This window comes from Cydia strobilella, chromosome 6, assembly GCF_947568885.1.
Source record: "Cydia strobilella chromosome 6, ilCydStro3.1, whole genome shotgun sequence".
Classification (NCBI taxonomy): Eukaryota; Metazoa; Arthropoda; class Insecta; order Lepidoptera; family Tortricidae; genus Cydia; species Cydia strobilella.
The window spans coordinates 3423668-3437207 of NC_086046.1; the positions used below are offsets into that span (position 1 = coordinate 3423668).

Sequence of the window (13540 nt, forward strand, 5' to 3'; positions counted from 1 at the left end):
ATAATTAAATAACTATCAGCCGTACTATACGGTAGTGTTTACAACGTGAAGTAGAGTTTTGAGCATACTTGTTTATAGTGTGTACGGAAAGAGAAATCATAGAATGTATTGGTTCCCAAACATTCCACGACTCTTCTTTCCGCACAGACTACAAGGAAATAAGCTTTAATAATAAAAAATACAAGATGGAACAGAATGTGCCAATCTAAACAAAAAAGGCTGAGGTGACAAGATTTCTAAAAAAAGAAAACCAGTATGCTTAAATAGCACAGGAGCTAAGAGTGCCGCGACAGTATTTCGTCCGGGGGATAGACTACCCTCTCTAATGCCCGGTAAGGGCATTTATTTGTGTGATGAGCACAGATATTTGTTCCTGAGTCATGGGTGTTTTCTATGTATTTAAGTATTTATATATTATATATATCGTTGCCTGAGTACCCATAACACAAGCCTCCTTAGGCTTACCGTGGGACTTAGTCAATCTGTGTAAGAATGTTGCTATAATATTTATTTATTTATTTATTTTTAATTAATACTATTATAAAAAGACGGGTAGTCTACCTTGCTGGCGAGATACTGTCGCAGCGCTCCTGTGCTAAGCAGGCTGGTGCTAACTGGCCTCAGCTGAAAGGAACAAGGAGGATGCGTAGGCTCTGTGAACTGGTGACTACATAGTTTTAAGAACCTTTACGGCTACCATCAGTTTAGCACTGACATAAACGCTAGCGTGAACGTAACTTACTTTCTATACATTTCGCTCGTACTGACATATTAGTGCTAGCGAGATTAATAGAAAGTAAATTACGTAGACGTTAGAGTAGGTATATGTCAGTTTTGACACTGTCAGTGACTCATGGTACGGGTACCGATGTCCCTAAGTAATGAGGGACGCTATATAAGGAGTGACTGGTCCGTTACGGTTTTTTACCACAGTAGGGTACTTAGACAAAAATGGGGGTATATTAAGTCTGTTATCTAACCTTCTAACCCGGACGGGAATTTAGGCCTTAATTGCTTATTAGATCCACATGGTCGCCGGGCACCTGCAAACGGGCTCGATGACTTGTTTCTTTTGACTTCATAACAAGGAAAACGATTTCCGTGTTATGAAATATCAGAACATCGTATTTGAATTGTAAAAATACTTGTCTTGAATTGCCAAAAAATATTCGATGTTTGGTATATTTACACAAACTATTTTTTTATATTTCGCATATATATTGCAGCAACCAGCAAGAGTCATCGGGCTGCATTCGAAAGTGCCCGGCGACTGAACTATTATATAATCTGTGACCGTGTGGTTCTAATAAGCCCTTTATTGTAGTTACTTGCGACGTTTTCCTTCATGAACATTTTGTACATAAAAAATGAAAAGCCACCACACACACACACACACACACACACACACACACACACACACACACACACACACACACACACACACACACCACACCCCCTTTACTTGTTTGGTAATTTCCAAATTTCTTAGCAAGCGTAATTGTGTCCTTGAAAATTAGGCAGTCGAGTCGAGGGGCTGGATATGGGGCAGATGTGGCATACACATTATACATACACATGTACACATACATACATTATACATGTGACAAACATTATTATTATTATTTGTATCTCCTTGGATATCACGGGCCTATAAATCCCGGTCTTTTGATAGGCTTGCGTGGGGATATAGATCCAACACGTAGAGGCCCCTTGGAGAGCTTTAATGTCATGTAGAACGCCTGCTGGAACCCGTTCACAGGCGCAACAATGAACCGGTCGCAGCAGGCATTGGGACTATTGCAGAAAAAGTGAACAGTATACCGGTCTATGGATTGAAGTTTGGGTGGGCAATGAGACTGGGCTATTGTAATGAACTCCGGACACCTGCCATAACAATGTTAATACACGTTATCGAGGCAGGTGGTGACTTGCCGCTGACTAGATGGGCCCCTGAAACTGCCGTCGTGAAGACGACCAGGAGCAACACCGGTGTGAGCGGCTCAGGGGTGTCGAGAGGTGTGCGCCGCTTTCTACCCAGTGGCTGTTAGCAGCCACTGTGCCAACTCGCGTCTTATGCATCTTTCACTTCCACCCCTGGAGCATATAGCTCTTACGACTCCCCTCTGGACGGCCAATGAAGGCAAGCCAGAGCTGAGAGTCCTGCGGGTCTCCTTGGGGTCCACTCCGACCGCCGAAGACACGCCGGAGACGGAGACCCTGACCGACTCTCTGGAGCACTCGGGTCCGTGGGGTCGTCACTCCCCAACAGCTCGCCACAAGCTGCCCTGCGGGCTTATTATTATTATTATTGTGGATATACATTTATGGGCTTGCAAGACCAAAACCTAAGCGGCGTAAGCGCCATCGACAATAAGGTCCCTTTTTATAGAAAATACCACAATTTAGAGCATGGCTCTTGTCGGTGGAGCATGCGCCAGCCTTCGCGGTCCTCGGCCAGGTACTTTAGATCCCTATAAAACCATTTGCCTTTTCTTTTAGTTGTTGTGTATAGCTTGCTTGTGGTTTTCCTCTTCCTCTTTTAGCTTCGATCTTGCCTTGTAATATAGTTTTATAAAAAGTGTAAAGGTAGCCTTAAAAGTGTGTGTGTGTGTGTGTGTGTATTTGTGTCTTTGAGATTTTTAAACGTGTTTCTTGTTGTGCGTCTCAAAAGAACTTTTCTTCTTTTCAGCTTCACGAGTGGTGCGGTTATGTCTACGTAGTTGGGAATAAATTTCCTGTACCAAGGTGGTACCAAGATGTCAAGCTCGCTCCAGACTACGCGGCGCGAAGCCGTGAACGCGAGTGTGGAGCCAATTTCTCTGATTAGCGAACTAGACTCCACACTCGCGTTCGCGGCTTCGCGCCGCGATTCGCACACGAGTGTGGAGGGCCCATCATGGCTGAATGTTCTTATCTGCATTTATTTTTATAGGGTTCCGCTAAGCTATTTCGTATACGTAAACAAGGTAATTAGTTTAGTATGGCAATACTAAAAGCACGCGTATGTTCTGAAATTAAACTTTTGTGCCCATTTTAATACAAATATATATTTCTATTTACTTTATCATTAGTAGAACATTTAAATAGTATAACAAAAATAACTCTATGATTTCATATTAATTACATTTTGAAAAGCTTCATACCTAATTTTATTAAAATAAACTATTTAACTTCGCGCTATTATTGAATCCAAGTTTCGGAACGGATCTAGTTATGCCGGCAATGTCACTGTCAGCCCTTCTTGGGTTTCTTCTTGAGATAAATAGTGAATTTTAACCAATAATTCTATAATTTTTTTACCGAATTTAACCAACAGGAACCATAAATGAAGCTTCTAAAACCCAGTTGGGTTAATCACGATGGTAAGTTCATTAATGTTTCGTACTTTTTCTATCCCTAAAATGTTAACGACCCTTTCTAAACTGCACTTGCAGTTGCAACAATAACAATAGGACAGAATTAGCACAATGCAAAATATTATTACCTTATATTATAATCACTGAAAGCCGTTATTTATTCGACTGAAGTTCATGGTTTATTGTTCAATGTTAATTTAATACCAAATTAGTATTAAACCAAAGGTGGCTGGCCATTTATTATGTATTTAACATTGGAAAAACGCTTTTAGATTTGTTCTAGTAAGTGGATGAGAAGTACATGCAAATTATAACTATGTAAATAAATTTATGGCTCGCAATATGGGTTTAACTGAGCATTTCAAAAGTGTGCTACTCTTAATATATCTGAAAAATTGAAATTGTTTAACTTGAATATTTTTGGCTTGAGTTGGCCAGCTCCCAGAAAAATAAAGTACCATCAGCAAGTATAGTTGCTGTTGGGATTGTGTTAAATTGTAATGTAAACTTGTTTTCAGATAAGCCAATATTTTCTGTGGACATCCACCCTACAGGGAAGAGGTTTGCGACTGGTGGGCAGGGTGGAGACTCTGGGCGAGTGGTTGTATGGAACTTGAACTCTGTCCTATATGAAAATGTGGAGGTGGACCCGAACATACCGAAGATGTTGTGCCAGATGGACAATCATTTGGGTAAGCCCCTTGTGCCGTTTGAAATAGTAATCCATAGGATCCACTGATACTTTTCATGGAAAACTAAGAAAATGCTCCATTACTCCAGTTCATCAAAGAAAATTTTTTATTTTAATTGTATCTACAATAGCTTTCCAATTGCTGACTTATGTCATAGAGAAATAAGTAACCTTAGAGTGCTCACTCCTTAGAAGGCTGCCCTTAATAATAATAATAAGTTGACAGACCAATCGCAGCGCCGGCCGTGCTCGTAGACACCACCATTCCCCATGATCGTCGAGTTAACATCCCACATTACAGTAATCTCATGAAAGCCGAGAAGGACACATCCAGCAAGTACCTAGATTTGGCTGACGAGATTACTGCAATGTGGGATGTTGACTCGACGATCATTGTTCGAATAGTCATGTCAGCGAACGGTCTCATAGCGAAGAGAGAGAAGCTGGTTGAATCAAGGGTCAGATGCAGAAGGCGGTAATTCTGGACAGGGCACGTATAGTACGTCAATTCCTCTCTCTGTGTCCCTGACCAACTGCAGCTTGGGCCCTGCCCCGCTGCTGGCGGCACCCTAGGTTAGGTTTTTTATAATGTGTTTATATTTTTTTGTATTGTTTTGTGTTTTTATATTTTACTTTTATATGCATATTGTAAAAAACATAAACTGAGAAGGAAAATAAATAAAGGAACTAATATGATGAATGGAAGGTTTAAAAACTATTTAAAACTTATTATAATAAGTTTTGAGAGAACTTTGCAAAACTTATTTATAATAAGATTCAAGCTTAATAAATGTAAAGTTTTAAGCAAGTTTAGACCTTATTAATTATTATTATTATTATTTAGCTTTATCCCACATTAGTGGTCCCCAAGGGTATAAGCCTCCTCCATCTGTCTCCACCTCTCTTTGTCGGTGGCAACATTCATCCATTTTTTTCCCGCAGCCTGTACAATGTCATCTGCCCATCTTTTTCTTTGCCTTCCCGCTCTTCTCTTTCCAGCTGGGCGTGGCCATTTTGTTACAAGATTTGTCCACCTTTGATCCTGATATCTTGCTACATGACCTGCCCACCTCCACTTTTGTTTCAGACTAAACTGCAGGGCATCTGTTATCTTTGTTCTCTTGCGGATGTCTATATTTCTTGTTTTTTGTATTCTTCTTAAATTTAAAATACTTCTTTCCATTGCATGCTGGCAAGATAGAATTTTGTTCTTTGCTCTTTCCGTGTAAACCCATGTTTGGCATGCATATGTCAAACTTGGAAGAATGCAGGAGTCCATTATGATCTTTTTCATGTTAAGATTGTAATTGCCTGGGGGAAGACGACTATTACCCTCTCTCTCTTTAGCCCTTTTCTACCCTTCGGGTGTAGGCCTCCTTCATTTTGCGCCATTCGTCACGGTTCTGTGCGACCTGGAGCCACAGCCTGGGGAAGAAGGTCGGGCAGGTCGCACTTGCTTGGTTAATGAGGGCTATCGTTTTTTTGCTCACCAGTTGGCGCCTCTGTTGATGGTGGTCCAAAAGACTAAAGAACAGCTGTCAGTCATTGAAGTGACAAGTGACATTTGACATTTCGAACTATGGAAAAGACCACCATCTACACTAGCGCCCCTAGCGGCGAATTCATAAGCGTTAGCCCTCATTATTGGGAAACTCAAAAAGTACTTGCAATGATACACTGTGTGATTGTATCTTTACCATGAGACAAAAAAAATGTGATGTTATATAGGTATCACAATTTTTACAGCATGTGTCAACTGTGTTCGGTGGAGCAATGCAGGCCGATACCTGGCTTCCGGTGGAGACGACAGACTGGTCATGGTGTGGGGGCTCAGTGTGGTTGCCAATGGTACTCCTGGAAAGCTGAAAGCTGAGACGTGGAGATGTATAGCCACTTTGAGAGGCCATGCAGGTAATTGTTTAACAATGCCACACAGAAATTTTGTAGGATACTAGAACCAAAAAAAATCTCGAAACTACTGTCCGCGCGCCAATTCCGTGCATTCGGAGGTCGAGGAAGTGGGAGGGTGTGCGCCGCGCCAGTATGTACAAAATGACAGCACTCTGTCATGACGCCCAACATTCCTAACATTCCTCAGCCGTGCACGGAATTCGCGCGCGGACAGTATATGACTTGCATAGAGTTACCGCGTTTCAACATTGAATTACAGTATGAAAAAATTTTGCCTTTGCAATTATAATGCCTTATAATTTTTCAGTCAATGTCCTGAACTTGGACTCTTTACTTTAAAATTGGTTTTTCTCTAGTTTGAAAATTGGATATACATATGTGTTACAAAACGAGCCTCTGGAAATGCCTTATCTTTTAGGCGATGTTCTGGACCTGGCCTGGTCTCCGCTAGACAAGTGGCTGGCCAGCTGCAGCGTTGACAACACTATCATCATCTGGAATGCGGAGAAGTTCCCGGAGATGGTCTGTGTGCTTAACGGCCATACTGGATTGGTGAAAGGTGTTGCTTGGGACCCTGTAAGTTTCTTCCTTATTCCTCTTTTAAAACTATTCTGGTTTCATCCTAAAGGAGCCTGAAGACTGCTTTAACCTTTTGGACGCCAATGACGGATATATCGGCACCGCAGGTCCAACGCCAAAGACGGATTAATCGGTCAAAGACCACAGAGCAACATAGACCTACGTGCATGTGCATAAAGTTCAATTTCAGTTTTGACATTTCGGTGACGTGGCGTCCGAGTGACAGCTTTTGTGTTTGACACGGCGTCGAATAGGTTAAGCATAAAATGACAGTTTGTATGACCGATTTACCACCCAAACTGCTCAATTCAAAAGTCATTTTAGTTAGTCATACTTGTTATGGCCATTTTTTGCCCGGATGCTGCACTTCATGATAAAAGCAAGCCGCTTTGCACAGTGCTAGTAGGGACCAAACTGAGTGATTTGACCCGCAGCAGCGCAAGTTTCACCCCTTAGGAACAGAGATGGCGCCACTTCTTTAAAAAATATTTCAAAAAATTCTACAAGCTAAACCAATGAACCGATTTAAATGTTTAATATCTCAAATGAAAGCTCATTATATACATTACTTTTAAAAAAATACTCCAAAAATATATACTGATTACTTTCGACAAAAATTATAAAAAAAACCCGACACCGATACCTCTCATACTTCACGAAATATAAAAGTTTGAATGTGAGTGTAAATTTCTTCAAAATATATTTCAAAAAATTCTACAAGCTTAACTATTTGACCGATTTCAATGTTTAATATCTCAAATAAAAGCTCTTTATATACATTACTTATAAAAAAATACTCATAAAACATATACTGAACCCTTTTGGCAAAAAACGGCATCTTAAGTTTTTTTTCTTACTCGATTGATAGTTTTTACTTGATTTCTTAAAAAAAATATTATGGAATGTTTGTTGTCATGAATAGTTTAATAAATATATATATAGTACTGAGTATATAAAAGTATTACAAAAAAACCCGACACCCATACCTTTCATTCTTCACGAAATATTTAAGTTCAATTATGCACGTTCTTACAAATAAATCCTTTAAAAGAAATCTTCTACCGCAGTAAGTGCACTGATTTTAATATGAAATGTGTCATATGAAAAGAAATCACCCAATTTATTTTAATAAATAAAAAAATTATAAATAAAAACTGAATAAAGTTTTTTCCTGGTGGTGAATTACAAAAAAATATAACAAATCTAAAATTAGGAATTATTTTTATTTAAAGTGACTACATTTGTAAACAAAAAACTTAAATGTCCTCTTCGGGTTCATATTTCATATTTATTTATTGCAACCATGGTTTTATAGGTATTACAAATTCTTGGTAGTTCCACATGGACCCCGTGGGGGCATAGCAATATTACATGCATACTTAGGATCTAATCTTAAATCTATGTGTATAATATAAAAGTAGGTCAATTTAGTAGTTTTTATACATATAAGCCGAATTGAATCAGGTAATTGTCAGTGTATTAAATACAAAAATAAACGGGCAACTAATTATTATTAGGTGATGTCAAATTATATGGTTCACGGTAGATGTAAAACTGAAAAAGAAAAGTCGTTTTGTTAAGTACTCGTACCATTCCAATACTACAAAATCACTGATCATACATGAACTGGTTGCTGTAGATTACTGTTGAATTATTTTTGTGCCTAGTTGATAACCATTAAACCTATAATTTTGTGCCAGACCTATAATTAGTGGTCAGCATGCAAAATAACCCTGGATCGAAAATTACATTAACTTACTTTTGATTTGTACAGCCACATTTGCATGATTTACACTGGGCTGTGTATGGCCAGCTGACGCGACGACACCCACAATGCATAGTTTCGCATCCAGATTTGCAGCCACAATGGTCCAAGAGGCTTAATTGAGACCAAATCGCTGTAAATGCCGACCATTCCGGAGTCCAACTCTCTTTTTCCTCAGTCCATCCCCAAAAAGATGTACATGGTATGCAAACTTCTAGTTTCAGAGCGTTTCCCCATATATGGCCCTCTTGGTAAGCTGCTCGAAGTGCATGTTTATAGAGAGCAGCTGATGTAGGTGGCAGGGTTGGCAGTTTCTAATTTCTCGGCCAAATCAGATTTGTTCCCTGAACGACGCCCTCCATTGACTGACAACGAAGGTGGACAAATTTGGTTTTCGTACTGGAAGAATTCGTTCAGATCAAGCTGCCTTTCTCTGGCCACTATAAAAAGACGGGAAAATAGGAGTATGTCAACTTTTAAGTTTTTGATTTTGTCAGTTGTGTAACTACATATTTTAATTTTAGTATAAAGTAACCCTAGATTTGTGTTATTGTTTGGCCATACGGAACACATAAACGTAAATGAAGTTCACAAATATTTGTTTGCTTCAAAAAACAAGCTTGTGTCAAGCCTGCCACCTACATCAGCTGCTCTCTATAAACATGCACTTCGAGCCGCTTACCAAGCGGGCCATATATGGGGAAACGCTATGAAACCAGAAGTTTCCATACCGTGTCCATCTTCTTGGGGATGGACTGAGGAAAAAGAGAGTTGGACTCCGGAATGGTCGGCAGTTACAGCGATTTGGTCGCAATTAAGCCTCTTGGACCATTGTGGATGCAAATCAGGCTGCGAAACTATGCGTTGTGAGTGTCGTCGCGACAGCTTACCATGCACAGCCCAGTGTAAATCATGCAAAGGTGGCTGTACAAATCAAAAGTAAGTTAATGTAATTTTCAATCCAGAGTTATTTTGCGTGCTGACCACTGATTATAGGTCTGGCACAAAATTATAGGTTTAATGGTAATCAACTAGGCACAAAAATAATTCAACAGTAAATCTACAGGCACAAAAAATTTCCAACAGTAATCTACAGCAACCAGTTCATGTATGATCGGTGATTTTGTAGTATTGAAATGGTACGAGTACTTCTCAAAACGACTTTTTTTTCAGTTCTACATCTACCGGTGAACCCGAAGAGGACATTTAAGTTTTTTGTTTACAAATGTAGTCACTTTAAATAAAAATAATTCCTTATTTTAGATTTGTTATATTTTTTGTAATTCAGCACCAGGAAAAAACTTTTTTCAGTTTTTATTTATTAATTTTTTATTTATTAAAATAAATTGGGTGATTTCTTTTCATATGGCACATTTCATATTAAAATCAGTGCACTTACTGCGGTTGAAGATTTCTTTTAAAGAATTTATATGTAAGAACGTGCATAATTGAACTTAAATATTTCGTGAAGAATGAAAGGTATGGGTGTCGGGTTTTTTTGTAATACTTTTATATACTCAGTACTATATATATATTTATTAAACTATTCATGTTCCATAATTTTTTTTTATGAAATCAAGTAAAAACTATCAATCGAGTAAGAAAAAAAACTTAAGATGCCGTTTTTTGCCAAAAGTAGTCAGTATATGTTTTTTGAATATTTTTTTATAAGTAGTATATATAATGCGCTTTTATTTGAGATATTAAACATTAAAATCGGTCGAATAGTTTAGCTTGTAGAATTATTTGCAATATATCTTGAAGAAATTTACACTCACATTCAAACTTTCATATTTCGAGAAGTATGAGAGATATCGGTGTCGGGTTTTTTTTATAATACTTGTTATTTATTCAGTAATATATACATGCATTAAACTATTCATATTCCATACAATTTTTTTGAGAAATCAAGTAAAAACTATCAATCGAGTAAAAAAACAAACTTAAAATTCCCGTTTTTATCAAAAGTATTGAGTATATATTTTTTGAGTATTTTTTTAAAAGTAATGTATATAATGCGCTTTCATTTGAGATATTAAACATTTAAATCGGTTCATTGGTTTAGCTTGTAGAATTTTTTGAAATATTTTTTAAAGAAGTGGCGCCATCTCTGTTCCTAAGGGGTGAAACTGCCGCTGCTGCGGGTCAAATCGCTCAGTTTGGTCCCTACTATCACTGTGCAAAGCGGCTTGCTTTTATCATGAAGTGCAGCATTTTGTTCATAACAAGTATGACTAAGTAGAAAACCTATCAGATAGAGTAGTAGATTTTTTGGCCAATCAAGTCGTCTAAATGATAATTTGGGACATTTGGAAACAGGGTTTAAATTTATAAAATTTTCCAACTCAGAGGGAACCTAGGCATGTTGAGAATAATTGGTATCCTCACAATAGTATCTTTCACTGGAAAGTAAATGGTAAATTATATTTCATAAATGATGTCCAAGCTACAGCCGAGGACGGATTTGAATGCAGGACTAAGGGCCAGTTGCACCATCCACACATAAGACTGATCAACGGCAATTGGCCATGATTTATGAAACTTCCCATCATCTTCCTCGCATTATCCCGGCATTTTTTGCCACGGCTCATGGGAGCCTGGGGCAGGCGTGACTCACTCCGCGATTTCGTCGCGCCGCTAAAAGTACACGCGGCCGCCCCCAATTCTGGGATCTAGCCATAGTAATTGCCGCGCACCGCTAGGGAACGGACGCCTGTTCGCGCATGCGCCCCCTAGCGGTCATATCTGTCGTAATAGACGTGTTTTGTTAGAGAGTGAATCTTCTGTACATAGTACTATTATTTATTCTGTTCCTGGGGTCCGCTTTACAACTAATCCCGAGAATTGGCGTAGGCACTAGTTTTTACGAAAGCCAACTGCCATCTGACCGTCCAACCCATAGGGTAAACTAGACCTTATTAGGATTAGTCCGGTTTCCTCAGGATGTTTTCCTTCACCGAAAAGCGACTGGTAAATATCAAATGATATTTCGTGCATAAGTTCCGAAAAACTCATTGGTACGAGCCAGGGTTCGAACCCGCGACCTCGGGATTGAATGTCGCACGCTTTTACCGCTAGGCCACCAGCACTCTCATTTATGAAATTTCCCATAAAATAAAATTTAGCTTACGCTTTAACGGTGACAGAAAGTTTGGTGCAACAGACCCTAAGTGCTGCTAACAAACATTAACAACCAAATTACACATAAAGCAATGTTCAACCACAGAATAAGTAATAGTATTATCATACAGAACGGCTACGCCACCGCCCCGCCCCGACTCGAATTACCTCGCCCCGCGACTGAAATCTGGCGGACTTCTGGTGTGCTCTCAGAAAAAAATTTAAGCAACTTACTCACACTATGACGCATGACGCGTGTACGGACGTGCCGTTCACACATAAAAACGCGAGTGATTTTTGATGTATAACGTGTCCGCCCTGTGGTTCAACATACAAATTTGAACTTTTATTTCAGGTTGGCAAATACTTGGCATCGCAGTCTGACGATAAATCACTTCGGGTCTGGAAGACTGCCGACTGGGCGCAAGAAACGGTCATCACTGAGCCTTTCGAAGAATGTGGCGGTAAGTAATCTTGTTTTTCTAGTAACAAACAGTCAATTTCTTTATAGAAACCTTAAAATGTATGTCTGTTTAAAAAAATATAACCCGTTAGGCATGCACTGGGCCCAAGATAGAGCGGCCTGAAGAGCACCGGTGAAGAGAACATCAGTCACGTCCCTCAGCCACGAGGACACGACAAGGAAGAAGAGAAAAACACTACATTTAAACTCCAAATTAAAAAATATCTATTTAACCTGCAATTGCCGTGCTCGTTGCGTCCCATGGATTTCTCAAATCGTCGGACTTAGTTATACATAAAATTAATATTTTTCAAATTGAAGTTCTACCAACCAACATGAAACTGCCTATCAGGGACCGGACAACCCTTTCCGCGATAAAACCCTTTCAATGGGCGACACTTAAACACGGCTAACACATTGAAAGACTTTCCCTTTTGAACTGCAAGCCCATTCATACCCTTACCTTTGACTAACCCTTACCGAAAAGCTAACCAAAAATAAGGCTAGCTCTTAATAAGGGTTACCCTTATCTTGAAGCGCTTTTTATAAAGGTTTCCCTTTACGCGAAAGAGACAGGATTAGTATATATCTACGGTAGGGTATGAAAAGGAAAGAAAATACGTGCCTAGTCAAAGAACGCCGCCGTCGCCGCCGACGATCGCTCGGATTCGAAGTAATGTGTGCTTTATGAAAAAGGTAGACGACTTAAATTAGCACGCTCATATGCTAAAAGGGAAGCCCTTTATAAGGCTAACCCTTATAAGCAATATGCAAGGTGTTGGTGAGCGGATGATAAGGGTTTTGTAAGGGTGTTTGGGCTACCGATTACTCAAGTGTGGTAGCTTTATATAAGGGTTTTTAAAAGCAAAACAAAGGGTTTCATCTGGCAAAGGGTATGGTGAGTTAAGCCTTATGCAATACCCTTATAAAACCCCGATAAGGGATAGCGGGCCGGTCCCTGCTGCCTATCTGTATCTTTATAGTATTAATATTATCTGTATATTTATATTTGTTTCTAATGATAGTTCTAAGCTACCCTCCGGCCCGGGGTGCCACAGAAAACCAGCGCTGTGGTATTTATTTATACCAGAGCATATGCTGAGTGGCGTCCTTTTGTAACCACTATAGCGGCGCCAAATTTTTTTTTATAATTAGTTACCTTACTCCTTTATCTTCTCTTTTTCACTCTGCTGGTGGACCTGTCTATTTTTGTGTAACATTTACTTTAATAACTACCATGTACCTAGCTTTAAGTGTTTAGTGAGTAAGTTCTTTTGTTGTAACTGAATATATGTCTTTTCTTACTTTCTTTCTTTAAAAAAAATATATGTCTTGTTTGAAACTATGGGAACAAATCAAATTACTTTAATAGATATTTTGATTTGTGTTGTTATAAAAAATAGCTTTCTTCGAATGCTTATTGTAGTTTCTTTTCCCAGGCACAACCCACGTACTCCGTCTGTCCTGGTCCCCGGATGGTCAATATGTATTATCCGCCCACGCTATTAACGGGGGCGGCCCCACCGCACAAGTGGTAGAGAGAGACGGATGGCGGTGCGACAAGGACTTCGTCGGACATAGGAAGGCTGTCACTTGCGCTGTGAGTACCTACTATAGAATATTACTAGCGACCCGCCCCGGCTTCGCACGGGTTA

The 13540-nt window shown here is 39.3% G+C and overlaps 1 protein-coding gene across 1 annotated transcript in view; it reads left to right on the plus strand.

The window, feature by feature from the left end:
- Positions 1 to 3232: 3232 nt before the first annotated feature.
- The window catches only part of LOC134741964 (protein HIRA homolog), a 49695-nt gene continuing 39387 nt past the window's right edge, over positions 3233 to 13540 (plus strand). Inside the window, exons 1-6 of the mRNA XM_063674863.1 lie at positions 3233 to 3362; positions 3875 to 4048; positions 5794 to 5958; positions 6377 to 6534; positions 11778 to 11886; positions 13325 to 13485. Of these exons, the coding sequence (XP_063530933.1) occupies positions 3326 to 3362; positions 3875 to 4048; positions 5794 to 5958; positions 6377 to 6534; positions 11778 to 11886; positions 13325 to 13485 (804 nt within the window). The 5' untranslated portion in view covers positions 3233 to 3325. The remainder of the gene's footprint in view (positions 3363 to 3874; positions 4049 to 5793; positions 5959 to 6376; positions 6535 to 11777; positions 11887 to 13324; positions 13486 to 13540) is intronic.